The sequence below is a fragment of the Meleagris gallopavo genome, chromosome 3 (assembly GCF_905368555.1).
Source record: "Meleagris gallopavo chromosome 3, MGAL_WU_HG_1.1, whole genome shotgun sequence".
NCBI classification, from domain to species: Eukaryota; Metazoa; Chordata; class Aves; order Galliformes; family Phasianidae; genus Meleagris; species Meleagris gallopavo.
Genome location: NC_139406.1, coordinates 72,725,803 through 72,741,372, shown reverse-complemented (window position 1 = coordinate 72,741,372; position 15,570 = coordinate 72,725,803). Strand labels below are relative to the sequence as shown.

Below are 15,570 nucleotides of genomic sequence, written 5' to 3'. Positions count from 1 at the left end.
AAAACAATATATTAATAATGAGATTTCTTTTTTAAACTGACTCCTTTTCTCAACTCTTTGGCTATTCTTTCCCAGAAGAAGAGTGCTGTGCAGGCAATAAGATATTCTGGATAGTTATTGTGGCAGACAATTCAAGCCGGATTTTCCATGGATAGAGATTTGTGTAGCTTCACTTGCGTCTGATCTGTGATGATCACTTACAGAGCGCAGAAAACTGCCTCCTGAAACACAACTCTTTATTTTGCCTGGGAGGGCAATGGCTGAGAATCTGAAGATCTTCTTATCAGATTACCTTCTGTTTTTAGAAATCTGCATATTTGGATTTCTGCACAATTCTGCCCTTAAAAAATGTAAATACTTTGTTTTAGTGGCACCCTTTTTAAGATTGCTATATGCTTATGTATATATGTATGCATGTGTTTATACATGTCTGCTTATATACACTTGTGCATATACTCCTTAACATCCTTTCAGACCAAAAGCATATCCAAGGTGTATAGTTATCCAGATGTTCACAATAGTATTTAACCTCAAGATTTTCCCTGAAGTCTAATAGGTAACCTTTCTTTGCTCAGCCCATTTTCCTCTACAGCTCCTTTCCTTCCTCCCTTCCATTCTCACAGTAAAGTCATTGGAAGGATGGCTGAGCGGAGATTTGAATACTGACTCCACAGACCTCTACATTACTTGGATTCCAAATTCCCAGCGGTCCGAAACAAAGATCTGTATTTATTTGCCTGACAATGAAGGGAATAGTTCAGTGCATGACCCTGTGAAAATTGGATGAACATGTTTGAATTTGCTATAATATGTGATTATGATCAGACAACATAGTCTGTCACTTTTAATAGCCCTGATGAGTGCAAAAGAATGCAGGTGTTCACACAAAGTTGTTGTATAATTGTGCAGAGATTTTGATAGGGCTAGAAATGTAGGAGAGAACAGAACTATACTTCTAGACTATACCTCTGCATATTTTGCATTATTGTTCAGTTGATGACACACTGCCTATGAGAGTATACATAATTACTGCTCTGACCTTCACTTTCCTGTCATAGGATTATATGTAACATTTAGAAAAACAGGGGAACTACTCTACTAGAAAGTTGATGGTATGATTATCATTGCATTGGAGGGGGCAGTGTCTCATGTTCTACAATATGGGGAGCGAGTTGCTTTGGGCTTTCTCTGCACAAACGCATGTGCCTGTGTTGCACAGACAGGTCCGCCTACGCACAGTGTATCCAGTACTTACTGACTGCAGCTCAGCTATTGCAAGAGACCACATCATGACCTTAGGCAGCTCCATCTGTGAAGGAAAACTTGTTAATTTGCCTATTTCCTCAAGGATGTGTACACTTTGCTACCATTGCTTGCACTGCAGTGTTATGATATGCCAGTGTCAGGGGCATACAATCTCAGTAGGTCCCTGCCTCGCCCTTTTGCCTCCCCCCCTCCCCCCCCAGGTGCTCCTCCCACCCACAGCAGGACATCCCATCACTGGTGTCAACACCATTGTGGGACAGGGTTATGAAATGATTACAGGTTTCAGTCAAAAACAACTCTGAAAAAAAGAAAGTTCAGGGTGGGAACTCCTTTTGCTGCCACCTCTACTGACATTGATGTATCATGAAGTTACGAATCCAGGTAAAACACAGCAATGACTCATGACACAGTAATTTGTGATCACAAGTCCAGAATCAAAGAAAATGACAAGTTGCCCAAGGAGGTTGTGGAGGCCCCATCTCTGGAGGCATTCAAGGCCAGGCTGGATGTGGCTCTGGGCAGCCTGGTCTGGTGGTTGGTGACCCCGCCTGTGGCAGAGAGTTTGAAACTAGATGATCTTTGAGGTCCTTTTCAACTCAGGTTATTCTATGGTTCTATGAAAATGAGGTTTTGTTATGATCATGCATAATTTTCTTCTTTTAGATCACTCAGAATTCTGTTGCATTTTCCTCCAGGAAATGATAAAGACGCTCTCCAATTTTTTAGATAGGTCAATGTGACTGTCCTCCTCCATCTCCCACACTGCTCATTTATGTCTCCAAATACCTTCACCTGGTGTTTTCTTACACAGTCCCATTATATGTGAAGATGAAGTTGATGAGACACCTTGAGGACCATTGCCATCAGAGTACGGTAAATGCCCATCTGCTCAAGCTGCTGACATTTAGTGAAAGAGTGATCGTACAATAAAGAACTTTCAAGATGCCAAAGCCTTTCCTTACTTTTCATGTTGCCTTCACCTGACTTGAAACAGCCCTGTGGATTTATAAAGGACATTCTATGGACCACAGACTCTCAGGAGGTGCCTCTGCAACTACACAAGGGAGATTTGGGGTGTGAGGGACAATCAGAAGCATCTGTTTCTGCACGTGTTTCCCCACACATATTTCTTCAAAGTCCCTACCAACCTAAGCCGTTGTATGATTCCACATTTAGGGCCACATCATGGGTCCCAATGACTGAAGTCTGATGGAAAGTTATTTCAGAAAGGCATTTTTTTTGTTTGTTTGTTTGTTTGCTTGCTTTCAAAATGTGACACTGTTTTACAAGTTCTTAAGTATTATATTTTCTCCTAATTTGATCTGAGGTTGCAAAGGGCACATTTGCAGACTGCTCCCTCTCCAGGAGATGTGGGACTTCCAAATTCAGATAACATAACACAGATGATAGTAAGATAACATAAACCATGGATGTCCGACCTTTTGGCTTGCCCAAGCAAGTCATTAATTTTCTATTTGCTAACCCTTTCACAATTATAAAGCCAGGTTTAGATGAGAATGTTTTTAAATTATTTCTGAGTATGAAATATTCATGTGTTTCAGACACATTTAACTTATTATTTTCACACGAAAAGAAAACGTGGCTGCTAAATACACAAGTTAGTGAATTTACAAATTCTGAAAAAAAGTAAATGTAGGTTATACTGTGAGTCTTTTGGAAACCTGCCTTGAGCACGGTTGGATTAGCAAACTGACACGCGTTTGTTTGGGTGATTATTACTTGCATATCGCCCCCACGTGGTTCAACTGGGCATGTGTGCCACTGAGAAGGCGGTTCTTTTAGAAATACTTGGTGAGATGCGTAGGCGTATACCAGAAAAAAAATCGGTGCAGAGGTAGCTATGCCAGTAGAAAGGCGTATCACTGTATTACTACAAATGATTTCAATTTGTTAATCAAAATAAGCTACATTAACAGTAACTCAATGCAGCATGTTTTCACTTTACTTCTTCGTTACTACGTATGTTGGCAAAAGCATCAAACTTCCTAAACTCAACAAATACAACGTTCTCCCATGCTTATGCAAACTTAAGACAAACATAGAAAAGATTTCATGCTAGTTTTGTCATTTCATCCATCATAAAGTGTATATGTTGGGGTTCATATCATAGAATCATAGAATGGCTCGGGTTAGAAGGGACCTCAAAGATCTACCAGTACCAACCCATTTGCAGGGCTGCCCCCCCCAGCTCAGGCTACCCAGGGCCCCATCCAGCCTGGCCTTGAGTGTCTCCAGGGATGGGACACCCACAACTCTCTGGGCTGCCTGTACGAGGGCCTCACACAATGTTGCGTATGTTCCAATACATCCTATGAATGTGAACTTTCATCAGCAGAATCATAGAATGATAGAATCCTTGAAGTTGGAAGGGACCTCTGAAGGCTGACTAGTTCAACTCCCCTGCAATGAACGGGGACATGCACAGTTAGATCAGGTTGCACAAGGCCTTATCCAGCCTTGCCTTGAAGGTCTCCAGGGACAGGGCATCAACCTCATCTCTGGGCAACCTGTTCCAGCGCCTCACCACCCTCGCTGTAAGATATGCTTTCCTTATATCTAACCTAAATCTACCTTCTTTGAGCTTGAAGCCACTTCCCCTTGTTCTATCACTGCAGCCCCTGCTAAAGTCTTTCCCCTTCTTTCCTGTAGCTCCCCTTTAGATACTGGAAGGCCTCTATCAGGTCACTTTGCAGTCTTCTCCAGGCTGAACAGTCCCAGCTCTCTCTGTCTGTCCTCATAGCAGAGGTGTTCCATCCCTTGGATCATTTTTGTGGCCCTTCTCTGGATGCTCTCCAACATCTCTCATGTACTTGAGGCCTCCACATCTGGATGCAGTACTCCAGGTGAGCCCTCACCAGAGCAGAGGGGCAGGATCACTTCTTTTGCCCTGCTGGCCACGCATCTTTGGATGCAGCCCATGATATGGTTAGCTTTCTGGACTGTGTGGGCACATTGCTGCCTCACGTCCAGCTTGCCATCCACCCCTCTGGGAACGGAGACAGCACTGTGCCCATCCACGCAGCCCCATGGAGAAAGCAGGACTGGAGGTACCTTTGCCTCGAACAAAAAGCCAAGTTTATGAGACGTGCCCAAACCCAAACCCGCCCACACGAGCAGTCTCTGTCCCAGAGCTGCCCGCACGCAGTAGCACACGTAAAATCGTAATTCAGCACTCGGCCAGGGGCTGCATTTCATAAGCACCACCCTCACAGAGAAGGGAGGCACCTGGGGCTCTGCTCCGCAAGGGGCTTCCTGGATTAGTGCTTAAAGTCTTCCGTCGGGCTACGAAGAGACAAAATCGCCCCGTGAAACGCAGGGGATTGCAGGCAGGGAAGACAAGCAGAGATAGCGCCAACCCTACTGAGTCGCCTTGGCCTCGACACGCAGCCGGCCGCTCACAACCCCGCCCCACTAACGGCGGCCGTGCGCAGCAGCAGGAAGGTGCGGGGAAGCTCTCGCGAGTGGCGGCGCGGAGACGTTCTCGCGAGAGGTGGAGCGGAGGTAGGCGGTGCCCGAGGGGCGCTCGCTCCTTTCTGGCGGCCCGGCCATCTTGGTGGCGCGTGTCCGGTGAGTGGGGCTCGGCCGGGCGGGCCCGAGGAGCCGCTTGTTGGGCGCTAACCCGACCCCCGCTGATCCTGTCTTCCAGGTACCGCCCGATTTAACGGCAGGCAGCGACGATGGTGGCCGCAAAGAAGACGGTGAGTGGGAGCGGGCCGCGTGTGGCCTCACGTGGCGGCGGCCCGGCCTCCGCCGACGGCGGGCGCCGGGCGCTGTGGTGCGGCCGTGGTGCCGGGGCGCTCCGCCGGGCCTGAGGTAGGGAGGAACGGCCCCGCGCGCGGCCCTAGGCGGGGCGGCGGGGGGAGCTGCGCGCAGCTTGAGGCGCCCGGCGCGGCCCTTGGGCCCAGTAGCTCTGAGCGCAGCACCGCGGCTGCTCGTCGCCGGCTTCTCTGTACTCGTTCTCTTCTGCGCAGCATCCTGGCTGCTCCTGGGTCCCTGCCCAGCGTGGTGAAAAGGCCGCAGCGTTCAGGATTTGTGTTTCCTGCTAACTTCTAGACTTCAATCTTATAGCTGCTGTAGAAAGTATGAGTTTGACTTGAGATGGCGGTGTTCATTATTCCTTATCGGCTGTCACGCACCTATTGGAGGGGCTGCACCTGCTGCGTGTGGTTATTTGTTTCTGCCAACCGGTGGAACGCCTATTAGTGCATACCCTGCAAAGTGCCAAACTAGGAACATGGTCAGCTTTGCGGGGTAGAGGTAGCTTATATTTGAACGTGACTGGCTGAGTTTTGCAAAGGCAAAATAAGTACTCCATGATGTGACTGTGTCACGGAGTTAACTAGATAAATTTACACCCGTGACAGGGGGCAGTAGGCCCCTGCCCTCCTTTCTCCACCCCATAAAATGGGAAGGAAGGGAGGAAAACAAAAACAGCGGCAACAATCTATGCAGGAAAACTGATAAAACTAACTATGATATCGGAATGTAAGATAACACAATATAATACAATCTGATTGAAATTGAGACTAATAAATAAAATAGGAGAGAGTTCCCGAGACCGATTCAAACCTGTAAAGCTTGGAACGGCCAGGAAAGCACCCTCCTGCACCCACTGCCAGGCAGTAAGACCGCCCCACTCGGAAGGGCCGTAATGTATAGGGATAGGTACCTGGAATTGGAGCATTAACAGTTTAACTCCCAGTACACTACATGATGTTTTGATGCAGAATACTGAGAACCAAAAACATAACACCATGACAGACTGGGTAACATAGGTGGCAATGGCAATGTTTTTCATTACCAAGTAGAATCATAGAATCACAAGGTTGGAAAGGACCTACAAGATCATCTAGTCCAATCTCCACCCATTACCAGGTGTAACGTAGTAATTACTACATTACCAAAGTAATGGATAAGAAGTATTTTGTGAAATTGGCAAATAGTTACCAGCATCTTGCTTACCTACAAGCTTTCTTTTAACTGTATGGAATGCTGGCTTTATTATTCTGCCTTGCAAATAACTGGGACAAGATTGCCTGTGGTTGGAGTTTCTTCACCTTACATTCTCTGCCACTCTGTGAAAGGTAAAATAACATGTAATGAAACTCTTATTTTTGCAGAAAAAGTCCCTGGAGTCCATAAACTCCAGACTTCAGCTGGTGATGAAAAGCGGTAAATATGTGCTAGGATACAAACAGACTCTGAAGATGATTCGTCAAGGCAAAGCCAAGCTGGTCATCCTAGCCAACAACTGTCCTGCTTTGAGGTAAGCAGATGTATGAAAAAAAATTCTTGTTAAAAACTAAGACAGGTACTTTGTAGAACTGCAGCATGTGATTCATGCAAGCTGGTAATGCAGAGTAGCTTGTAGTGCTGTGAAATAAACATGATGAGTTGTTTGGTGTATACAGATTGTAGGTCTGGATGCGTTATAATGCTTTCCAGCTGTTTTATGGCTTTCGCATACAAGGAGTTTGCCTTGCAGAAGATTCTGTAAGCTTTTTCACACTGTGACAGCATGGGTTCATACCTAGTCTGATGGGAACTGTCCCTGCACAAAATGGGGTTGGAGATAAGTGATCTTCGTGGTTCCTTCCAACCTAAGCCATTTTGTGAAAGTGTAGTGAGACTCAATTCCTGATTTATCAAAGTTGGATACTGGAAAATAATTTTACAAGTAGGAAAAACTAGTAATTGATAGCAATTTAAAATGTTTGAAGCATAGAACTGTTTGTAGAAATGTTTGAAGCTGTTTTTTAGGAGAATAAAGTCTTCAGTCTCCTAAAATCTTCATCCTGTAATCTTCATCTCCTGACACAGTCCTTACTGAACTTCTGGTCCCCTTCTGTCAGCAGCGAGTATCAACAGATTAAAGGAACTGCAGATACAGGAAAAAACAGCCAACGTGGATGCTCGAGAAATGGGGAGACTGTTTTATTTCCTGGCAGGAAATAAATGTGTTTTTCTAGGCAGAAAGATTCTGGATTGCAGTATAATTGGGAACTTAAGCTGCTTTTGTTGTACAGTCAATCAAATTGTTTGTCAGTACTTTAATACCCAATTTCTGAATCTTAGAAAATCGGAGATTGAATACTACGCCATGCTTGCAAAGACTGGTGTCCATCATTACAGTGGCAACAACATTGAATTGGGCACAGCATGTGGAAAATACTACAGAGTATGCACGCTGGCTATTATTGACCCAGGTACGTGTCTCCTATAATTAATAAATTGGGTATGTATCAGTGGTTCCTGCATTCACCTATGAGTAGAAGTGCTTAGCAAGTAAAGTGCAGATGTATGGTCATATTTTGGAGTTTTCCTTTGGTTTAAACTAGTCCCGAGACCTATTCTTATTTTTAGTCCAAGTTTCTTACATTTGCATACAGCTCCTTTTACTGTTCAACTTTGTTAATGTAGGATCTAGGTAAAATAAACTGCTGGATTGTGAGTTGTCTTATATATACAGAAAGAATAAGCTATATGCAGATGGATACTAATCCGTACTGGAGTTGAAAATCATTTTAAATGTTAAAATTTTAAATCTGTGCATAATTACTGTTGCTTGGTAGCACTCTTTGTTCCAGAGAATTGTTCAACTCATTCTGGAGACTACTGAGTATGTGATTTCCTATCTTTCTTCCAAAATTTTATAACAAGAATCGAATTTATCTTTCATTGTTCTATTTGACCAAAAGCATTCTAATTAAATGCACACAAGGATTTCTATTTCAACTACTCCAGATGTTGTCCAAGTAACATCAGTTTAAATTTCCTGTTTCTTTAGAAATCTTTATTTAGCTTGTTGGCATTCTGATAGTAGCTGTAAGCTTACGTGTAAGCTAAAGAAGTGGAGCTTAGCCTTTCTGCTGTGTAGTACGATGCGAATATTCTCGCTGTCCTGATGTTGTGGTGATCAGGGGAGGCTAGACATTCGCTATATTAAAACTATGCATTGTGTCCTCCAGGACTGGACTGCTGCTCTAGTACTGGCTTTGAAAATGCTAGTGACATATATATAATTATCATAAGCATATTGTGCATGGATTAGCAAAAATGCAGTTACAAGTATTTTTTAAGTCATCAAAATTACTTTTTTTAATAGACTATCTTTGCATTGCTGACTTCAAGAGTCACTTGAATTTTTTTTTGCCTATTTCTGGGAATGGATCTTCTTGAAATAATGTGTTTTTGTTTTACAGGTGACTCTGACATCATTAGAAGCATGCCAGAACAAACCAGTGAGAAGTAAATGCTGTAAAGGTGGTCTTTCTACAATAAACTGGTTTCAGATCTGTTTTAAGAAAAAATTGTATTGTATTATACTTCTGCTGGTTTTAGAGAACAAACTATAAATGAAGATTCATTATCACTGCTGTCTGTTTTGTTCTGTTAGAAGTAACCTTCACAGGACAAAACTTGCCTGTTGCCTACTGTAGAAGTTGGCCGTCAGTAGTAAGACCTGACCATGGTAAGTATCAAATCCCAATAGGCTGTGGCTTTCTTAAGTTGTTTTTTTTTTTTGAGTGTTCATAAGAAAACAAGTAATGAGGTAGTGGCAAATTTGGGATATTGGTGGGAAACCCCACAGGATTTACTTACACTTAATTTTTTAACTTTTTTTTTTTTTAAACTTAGTCACAAGCTCTTAATGCAAATTACTCTTCTTGTCTCTTCTTTCCAAGAGAATATGTATGTCAGGTACAGACAGACTAACTGCTAGACATGACGCATAACATTACACATTCAGTAAGATACCAAATTGAACATCTCCAAACTGGTCTGAAGTCAATACCTTTTTTTTCAAAACAAACAAAAAAAACAACTTTCTGAATGCGCTGTGGTAGAGTCTGATTGAGGTGATTTTTCTCAAGTCACTGTTGATGAGGATGGTGCTATATTCTGGATTTCTGCCTTTTTTTTTTTTTTTTTACCACAATTTGAGGGTATTTGTTAGTGCTAGTGCACACCTCATGGTGTATGGCATTTTGCTGACGTGGTTAAAGGAACACTTAATTACAATCGCTTGAACCAGCAGCCCTGAAGAACATGCATTCTGTTTTCTGAAGTGTATTAAAATACAAGGCGCTTCTTTGTACACATGCGTGGTCATTAGATTACCCATGAGCACTTACATCTGATGTAATTTTGCTGCAACTATATATTTCTGGTGTGGAATGGATGTGGTTGTATATTTCAAGTTGGAGACAGTAAAAAGGGAAACCAGCACATGAAGCAAAGAAGGAATAGCTGGAGTATGCATCTATTAAAGTCTGAATTTGGATCAGTTCAGTAAACAGTTCAGTTACTGTTGTGGACACGAAAATAAAGCTAGCAGAAGAGGGCTTTTGCTGCTAAGGGGGCAGAAGTAAAACTTCAGGTGGCGTAAGGGCACTTCCAGAATGGCTGGAAGCAACTTGCTGTTTCATTTTCATATTAGCATTTGATGAACAAATGTGCAGCTGGTTTTATTGCCCAAAGAATGTCTTCATATTAAAAGACCAGTTGTATTCAGGGAAGTTCATGAATTGCTGAATGCTGACCAAGACCAAAGAGGGAAACATCATCGTGTCTGGATCTGGCAAGAGAAACAATACTTGGAATTTCCACCTGTGATGCTCTGGTAACTCAGCAGATTTCCCACTTCATTCACATTCATCACCATTCAACAAAGGTGTATAAATGTGTATTTCTACTTCCAACTGATTTCTGCAGCCTGCGCGTGTTGGAAAGATTGTATGAAACCGAACTGCTGTGAATGCACTGTTCTGTTTTTACTTGTGTGTGTGTGTGTGTGTGTGTGTGTGTGTATGTATGCATACACATAGCCACACAGATAGAATGCTTGAAATAGCAGCAGATTGGAGGAGGAAAGTACAGAAAAGCAAGCCAAGGAAATTCATAGCTTAAAAATACTTCAAAACATGGAGTTTTCACATGAAAAAATAACAGCATTTTAATGTTTTGCATAGCTTCTTTTGGTTAAGTTCTACTTAATGAGGATTTCTGCTAGTTGCTAAATTGTTTTTATATATAACTTTCAAAACTTATCTGCAGTCAATGCAAGTCAACACGTATAGATGCAGGACTCCAAAATACTTTTTAACTTTAGACAAGGATTTGTTATTTTACTTTGAACTGATGTAACAAAATAGCTCTCACAACATTGTATGTATAAATACACAGTGTAGTATAAGCTTTAAATTTTGATCAGTATTTTAGTCTGTTTTCCAAGTCTTCCATTCTCTTTGTCATTTCTTCCAGTATATAGAAGTTAAGGAAAGAACTAATGATGGTGTGCAGTAATAAAAAATGCCAGGTGTCTGAGTCAGATATTGCTGAGCATGACATTTCTGCTAGAGCCCGGATGATGTGCACTGACTTGGATGTTAAATGTTACACTCAGCTTTACTATGAGTGTGTATCAGCATATTCCCAGTTTGTGAACAGGTGAAACTTGGACGATGCTGAGTATGGAACACAAATCTTATGGGAGCAGCTGAGGAAACCTGGATTGTTCTGGAGTCTAAGGGGAGACCTTGCTCTGTCTACAACTGTGTGAAGGGAGGTTGTGGCAAGGTGGTGGTCGGCTGCTTCTCCCGTGTAACTAGTAGTATGAATAAGGAATGGCCTCAAACTGCACTGGGAAGCTTCCGGTTGGACACCAGGAAAAACTGCTCTGAAAGAGTGGTCAAGTGCTAGAATGGGCTGCCCAGGAAGGTGGTGGAGGCACCATTCCTGGAGCTGAAGAGAGATGCAGATGTTGTACAGAGGGATGTGGTTCAGTGGGAAATCCTGGTGATAGGATGGTTAGACTTGGATTATCTTGGAGGCCTTTTCTAAACTTGGTAATTCCGTGATTCTAATGCTTATAGCATCATTCTTAGACATGTCCAAGATGAACCATCTACGTGGAGGTCTTAAGGTACTAGTACTGCCAGCTAGACCCTGGTGGGCTCTGTTAGCCTGACTGTGGACAGACTGTTTTAACTCCACAGTATTTCAATCTGAAGCTGTTCTTGTCTAGGAAGCACACAAATAACTGCTTAGGTATCATTGCACTTGCAGAAAATAAGCGCTTACTGGTCATGTATATGATTCTTAGAAGACTTAAACAGAACGTGTGATGCATTCTTACTACTTAATTTGATTATGCAGAAGCAGGTTTTATGAAGAAAATCCAGGAGTTTGCTGTGTATGTAATGTTTGCAGAATACAGGAGAAACTCATTGCCAGTTTTCTGCTATTTTCCTGAGACCTGATGGATGTTTAAGATATCATAAAGGCTACTCTAATAGCTCCCTTGGAAAAAAGGCTAGCTTGGGGAAGGAGGACTATCAGTGTGCACTTAACTCCTTTTTCTGTGTGTATACTTAGAAAATTAATCAGACTGCATGTCTCTACATGATTCCTCTATATTGGCAATCTTACTTAAAATGCCTTAAAATGCTTCACCTAGCAGTCCAGAAGGGAAGTATTTCCTGATCCCTGTAGCTACTAAATGATCTTTTGTTATTATCTGAAGTAAACAAAGCAAAGAGTGTTAGGCTTGGTTTTTGACTAGTCCTTCCTTTGCTGATCCTGAAGATATTTACTGTTAGAAATTATTAGAAGTTAAGATCCTTATTAATGTGTTTGGTCCCTTCCGTGAAGAAGGAGACCTCAAGCCTGAAGAGCCTTGCTTCCTGGAGACTGACAATCTCTAAGTAGTTCAGTTTTTCATTACAGTAGATTGATTTGAGCCATGGAGGCAGCTTAGACTTGATGGGTTATAATTTCTTTTAACCTGTTCTTGATTTATGCATAAGAAACATTCTGAAAGGATATATCGCTGCGTGAGTCTTCTTACTTCATTGGTTGCGTAGTTCTGGAACGTCACAAGGTTTTCACATTTGCATTGGTCTTTTGAAGTTTTTGCTGGAAAACAGTCAAGCATAGACAAAATGCTGAATAAATCCAGGGGACCAAGAGAGGGAAAGAAAAAGATTTCTGAAAGCAGAGCAAGTTTAGCGCAGCTTCCTGTTCTCAAAACAAGTCAACATCCACAGGAATGCCATGGGGAAGATTTTGTAAATACTGGAAAATATTACACAGCACTCCTTAAAAGACCAGGCAGAATTGCCTAAACAAAGAACCTAATTACCTGTTGTTCTTGTTGAGTGAGTGTGACTGTCTTCAAAAAGATACTTATGCTGTATTGCAAGACTGGGACAGGCAAGGACATCTGTGATTTCTACTGTGGTTGATTCAGGTCCTGCAGGAAACCCCCCAAAAGTCTAAAAATTATACCCACTTAATGGTACAGTATTTTTGCTACTCACATGCACAGAGTTCTCCCTAATCAGTGAGTAATCTCACTAATTGTAGTGAGGATCATTCATGGAGAAGACTAGCAATACAAAGATGGGAAGGAACCAAGCTGTTAGGCTGTATTTACTGTGTATGTGATTTAAGCTGTGGGTTGCAGAACTGAAAGGGAGTTGTGAAGGTTCCTGTGAGAAACAAGTGATTGAAAGCTGAACATGCTTCACAGAAATTGAGCACAGTGTTGAAATACAAGCTTCCCCTTGAACTAATTTATTTGGATAGTGTAAAAAGTGAGCATGCAGCCATGCATTTGTTACAGTGGATCTCAAATTTTCTGTACTAGAAGCAGATCTGAATTGCAGAAAAGAAAATTGCAGAAAAGAAGATTCCAGGGGAGTTGGGTGGGGAAAGCAGTTCTCCTATAAGTGAATTGTTAGGACTCTGCAGAAGCCATGCTGAGGCAGCTTCACTGTGATTGGGGCTGTCTGGGGACAGCAGGACACCGAGTTCAAACAGCCAACCTGATGACTGTGGATTAGTCCTATGGAGCCTTCCAGATGACAGATCTTGCCGGTGAGCTGAATTTCTCAAGGCTGGTAGAAAGAAATTGTCATTTAATTAAATGAGATCACAGAAGGGACAACAAAGATGTAATTCCCCAGAAAATCAGATGTTTCTTACTTGGTCTTTCACCATACATGGAGATGGCCTTGAAGCCTGCACAGGTATAAGAGGTCCAGTGTTGATGGACTCAGCCCTTGGCAACACACGAGGAGACTCACCTTTCAACTTGTCTATTGGAGATCTCCCAGAATTGAAAGTACTTTACAAGTAGATTAACAGTGCTGAAACAGTGTGAAATCACACTGTGTTGTGTCCTTTTGGTGAAAATTCTTGCGTGTTATATTGTTACCCATGAGTCTTTTGAGGGTGAACTGAATAAGAATAAAAACTGCTTACAGAAAGATGAAATCTTATTTTCTCCTTTGAAAGGAATTTGGAAGTGCTTAGTGAGAAGGGTGTAGTAGTTTCTTTAATGCACTATAATAATTACAGGAAAAAGTACAGGTTTCTAGCTCAAGATGCACAGACTTCAGTCTAATTTATTTATTAGTTAAAGGGTGTCTTGACAGAAATGGAAATGTCTTTGACAAGGGTCATTCTGTACACTGCCTGTTTCCTGCCACAAGAGGGTAATGTAGAGGCAGCTTTTGTTTCTTAGGAGTTCTTTTCCAGAAAACTAAATGCTTTACTTTCAGTTCATTTTAGAGCCCTTGGGTGCACAGATGAACTGGAAAGTGCACACTGAACATCTGCACACCTTGATCTACTGTGCTGGGGGAGTGCATGTGAATGTCTGGAACTTCCTTCCTCCTGATTTTGCAATATGTACCCAAACTTCCTTCCATCCTGAAAGTGGATGCATGAGGAAAAATGGTAATAGCACAACTTGCTGGTGTGCCATCAAGATGCAGCAGGCAGATGGAAGATTCTTCTGGACCTGACCTGTTTGTCATAGCTAGTGGGAGCTCTATTATTATTGGTCCAGTGAGTTTTGACAAATACACTATTATTAAGTTGTACTAGGAAGCAGATGATGCACTTGGGGTGGAAGCTGGAACGGCTGAGCACAAGGAACAGGGAATGAATGGAGATGGGGTGATGGAAAAGAGGTGAGCGACTGAATAAGAAGGCCAGCGTTTATTGGACAGAACTATAGCATTTCTATACATTTAAAAAGCATGACTGGGACTTTGTTTGATGGAACACTGAGATCTCAGAGAAAACAGTCCAGGATAGAAATATGGGGGATGAGATCATGAAGCAAGGAAGAAACAAACTAGGTGATGAGTCCAGCATAAGGATGAGCAAGTAGGAATCAGGATGGTGAAATTCTACATGTAGGAGGGAAGAAACAGGTAAGGTGAACCTTGAGTATTTAACACCAGGTAATGGATGGCCCTAGAAGCTGCTTAAGGGCAGTAGGCTAATGAGACAGTCTAAGGTAGAGGGACTGATACGGAAAGTCTGAGCTTTGGACACTCAGGATTTGAATGTAAGACGGGGGAAAAAACAACACTGAGATACATTGGCAGAGGTGGGGCAGAATCAGGTATTTCAGAAACTCCTTTTCAGGTTTCAGAAATTAGTTTGGACCTGAATTCAGTTTTCATGCTTCTGGCAAAGCTGTAAATAATCAGACAAGTACAGACACGTTGCTAGCAGTAACTGAGTCCTTTGATGAAGTCAGTGCAGTGAACATATATATTCAGTTTTTTTGGGGGGGTTGGGGGTGAACTAATGCTAAACTGAGGTGCTTGTTTCTAGTGTTCTCTTTTGGAACAAAACCTAAATACTAGCTAGGGAAAAGTCCACGAGAAAGTGTTTTACAAAGCAGTGGCTGACTATTTGCAGGAGTCATAATGGTCTGCAATTTGAAAGAACAGAATGTTAACCAGCAGGCTGTTGAATGCTGTCATCTGATCAGGGCTGGAGTCTTGTGACGAACATAAATCCAACCATGTAATTAAAGGCTCCCATAACACACATGCTCCAAACAGACGTAAAAAGGCAACCACGATGAGTACTTATTGTATGTGACACTGCTGTAGCCTCGTCAGTGCTTCCAATCATACGAGAATTCAATGTTAAATGAGGCAATGAATAGGAATCTTCCAACTGAACTGTCCTTATTAATAATTCCTCTTAGTAACAGAAGAGAAAAACACACTTTCACGACTAGTCATCAAGAATAATAGTAATCAGCAGCTATTCTACAGAACTGATGTTTTCTTGCTGAATAAAAGGAGAAAGCCTTACCCCAAAACAGATTTGGAGGGTTTCTGCTTTCAGAGGGCCCCTCACTGCCCTTATATGCTGGTGCCTTAGATTGCTGCTCTTGCAAAGGAGGGAAAAAATTAGGCCCAGAGGAAAAACTGAAAGGAAAAAATGAACTTCTGGCTTGTGTAACAGGTT

General features: G+C 42.3%; 2 protein-coding genes and 1 non-coding gene across 8 annotated transcripts in view; 2 read left to right on the top strand and 1 right to left on the bottom strand.

Annotated features, from left to right (window-relative positions):
- Positions 1 to 4,748: 4,748 nt before the first annotated feature.
- Positions 4,749 to 8,597, top strand: RPL30 (ribosomal protein L30). The gene is made up of 5 exons (XM_085221465.1): positions 4,749 to 4,854; positions 4,934 to 4,985; positions 6,408 to 6,553; positions 7,363 to 7,493; positions 8,490 to 8,597. Exons 2-5 carry the CDS (start codon positions 4,965 to 4,967, stop codon positions 8,537 to 8,539), a joined length of 348 nt encoding a protein of 115 aa, XP_085077591.1. The 5' UTR covers positions 4,749 to 4,854; positions 4,934 to 4,964; the 3' UTR covers positions 8,540 to 8,597.
- Positions 8,169 to 8,303, top strand: LOC116216514 (small nucleolar RNA SNORA72). The gene has a single exon (XR_004159407.1). It is a non-coding gene; the product is annotated as a small nucleolar RNA SNORA72 (small nucleolar RNA).
- A 1,620-nt stretch (positions 8,598 to 10,217) lies between the features above and the next one.
- MATN2 (matrilin 2) overlaps positions 10,218 to 15,570 on the bottom strand; it is a 66,904-nt gene continuing 61,551 nt past the window's right edge. For 4 of the 6 annotated variants that reach the window (XM_085221460.1, XM_085221462.1, XM_085221459.1 and 1 more), the window contains 4 exons: positions 13,116 to 13,187; positions 12,431 to 12,541; positions 12,115 to 12,204; positions 10,218 to 10,550 (listed from right to left, as the gene is read on the bottom strand). In XM_085221460.1, the coding sequence (XP_085077586.1) occupies positions 10,498 to 10,550; positions 12,115 to 12,204; positions 12,431 to 12,541; positions 13,116 to 13,187 (326 nt within the window). In that variant the 3' untranslated portion in view covers positions 10,218 to 10,497. The remainder of the gene's footprint in view (positions 10,551 to 12,114; positions 12,205 to 12,430; positions 12,542 to 13,115; positions 13,188 to 15,570) is intronic. The other 2 variants (XM_085221461.1, XM_085221463.1) reach the window with 2 other exon arrangements.

What these genes read in the sequence shown, in the direction of transcription:
- RPL30 (XM_085221465.1), top strand. Translation starts at nt 4,965, where the DNA reads ATGGTGGCCGCAAAGAAGACG. An exon ending in TGGTGGCCGCAAAGAAGACG is followed by an intron (nt 4,986 to 6,407) that starts GTGAGTGGGAGC and finishes TTATTTTTGCAG; the next exon opens with AAAAAGTCCCTGGAGTCCAT. An exon ending in GCTGGCTATTATTGACCCAG is followed by an intron (nt 7,494 to 8,489) that starts GTACGTGTCTCC and finishes TTTGTTTTACAG; the next exon opens with GTGACTCTGACATCATTAGA.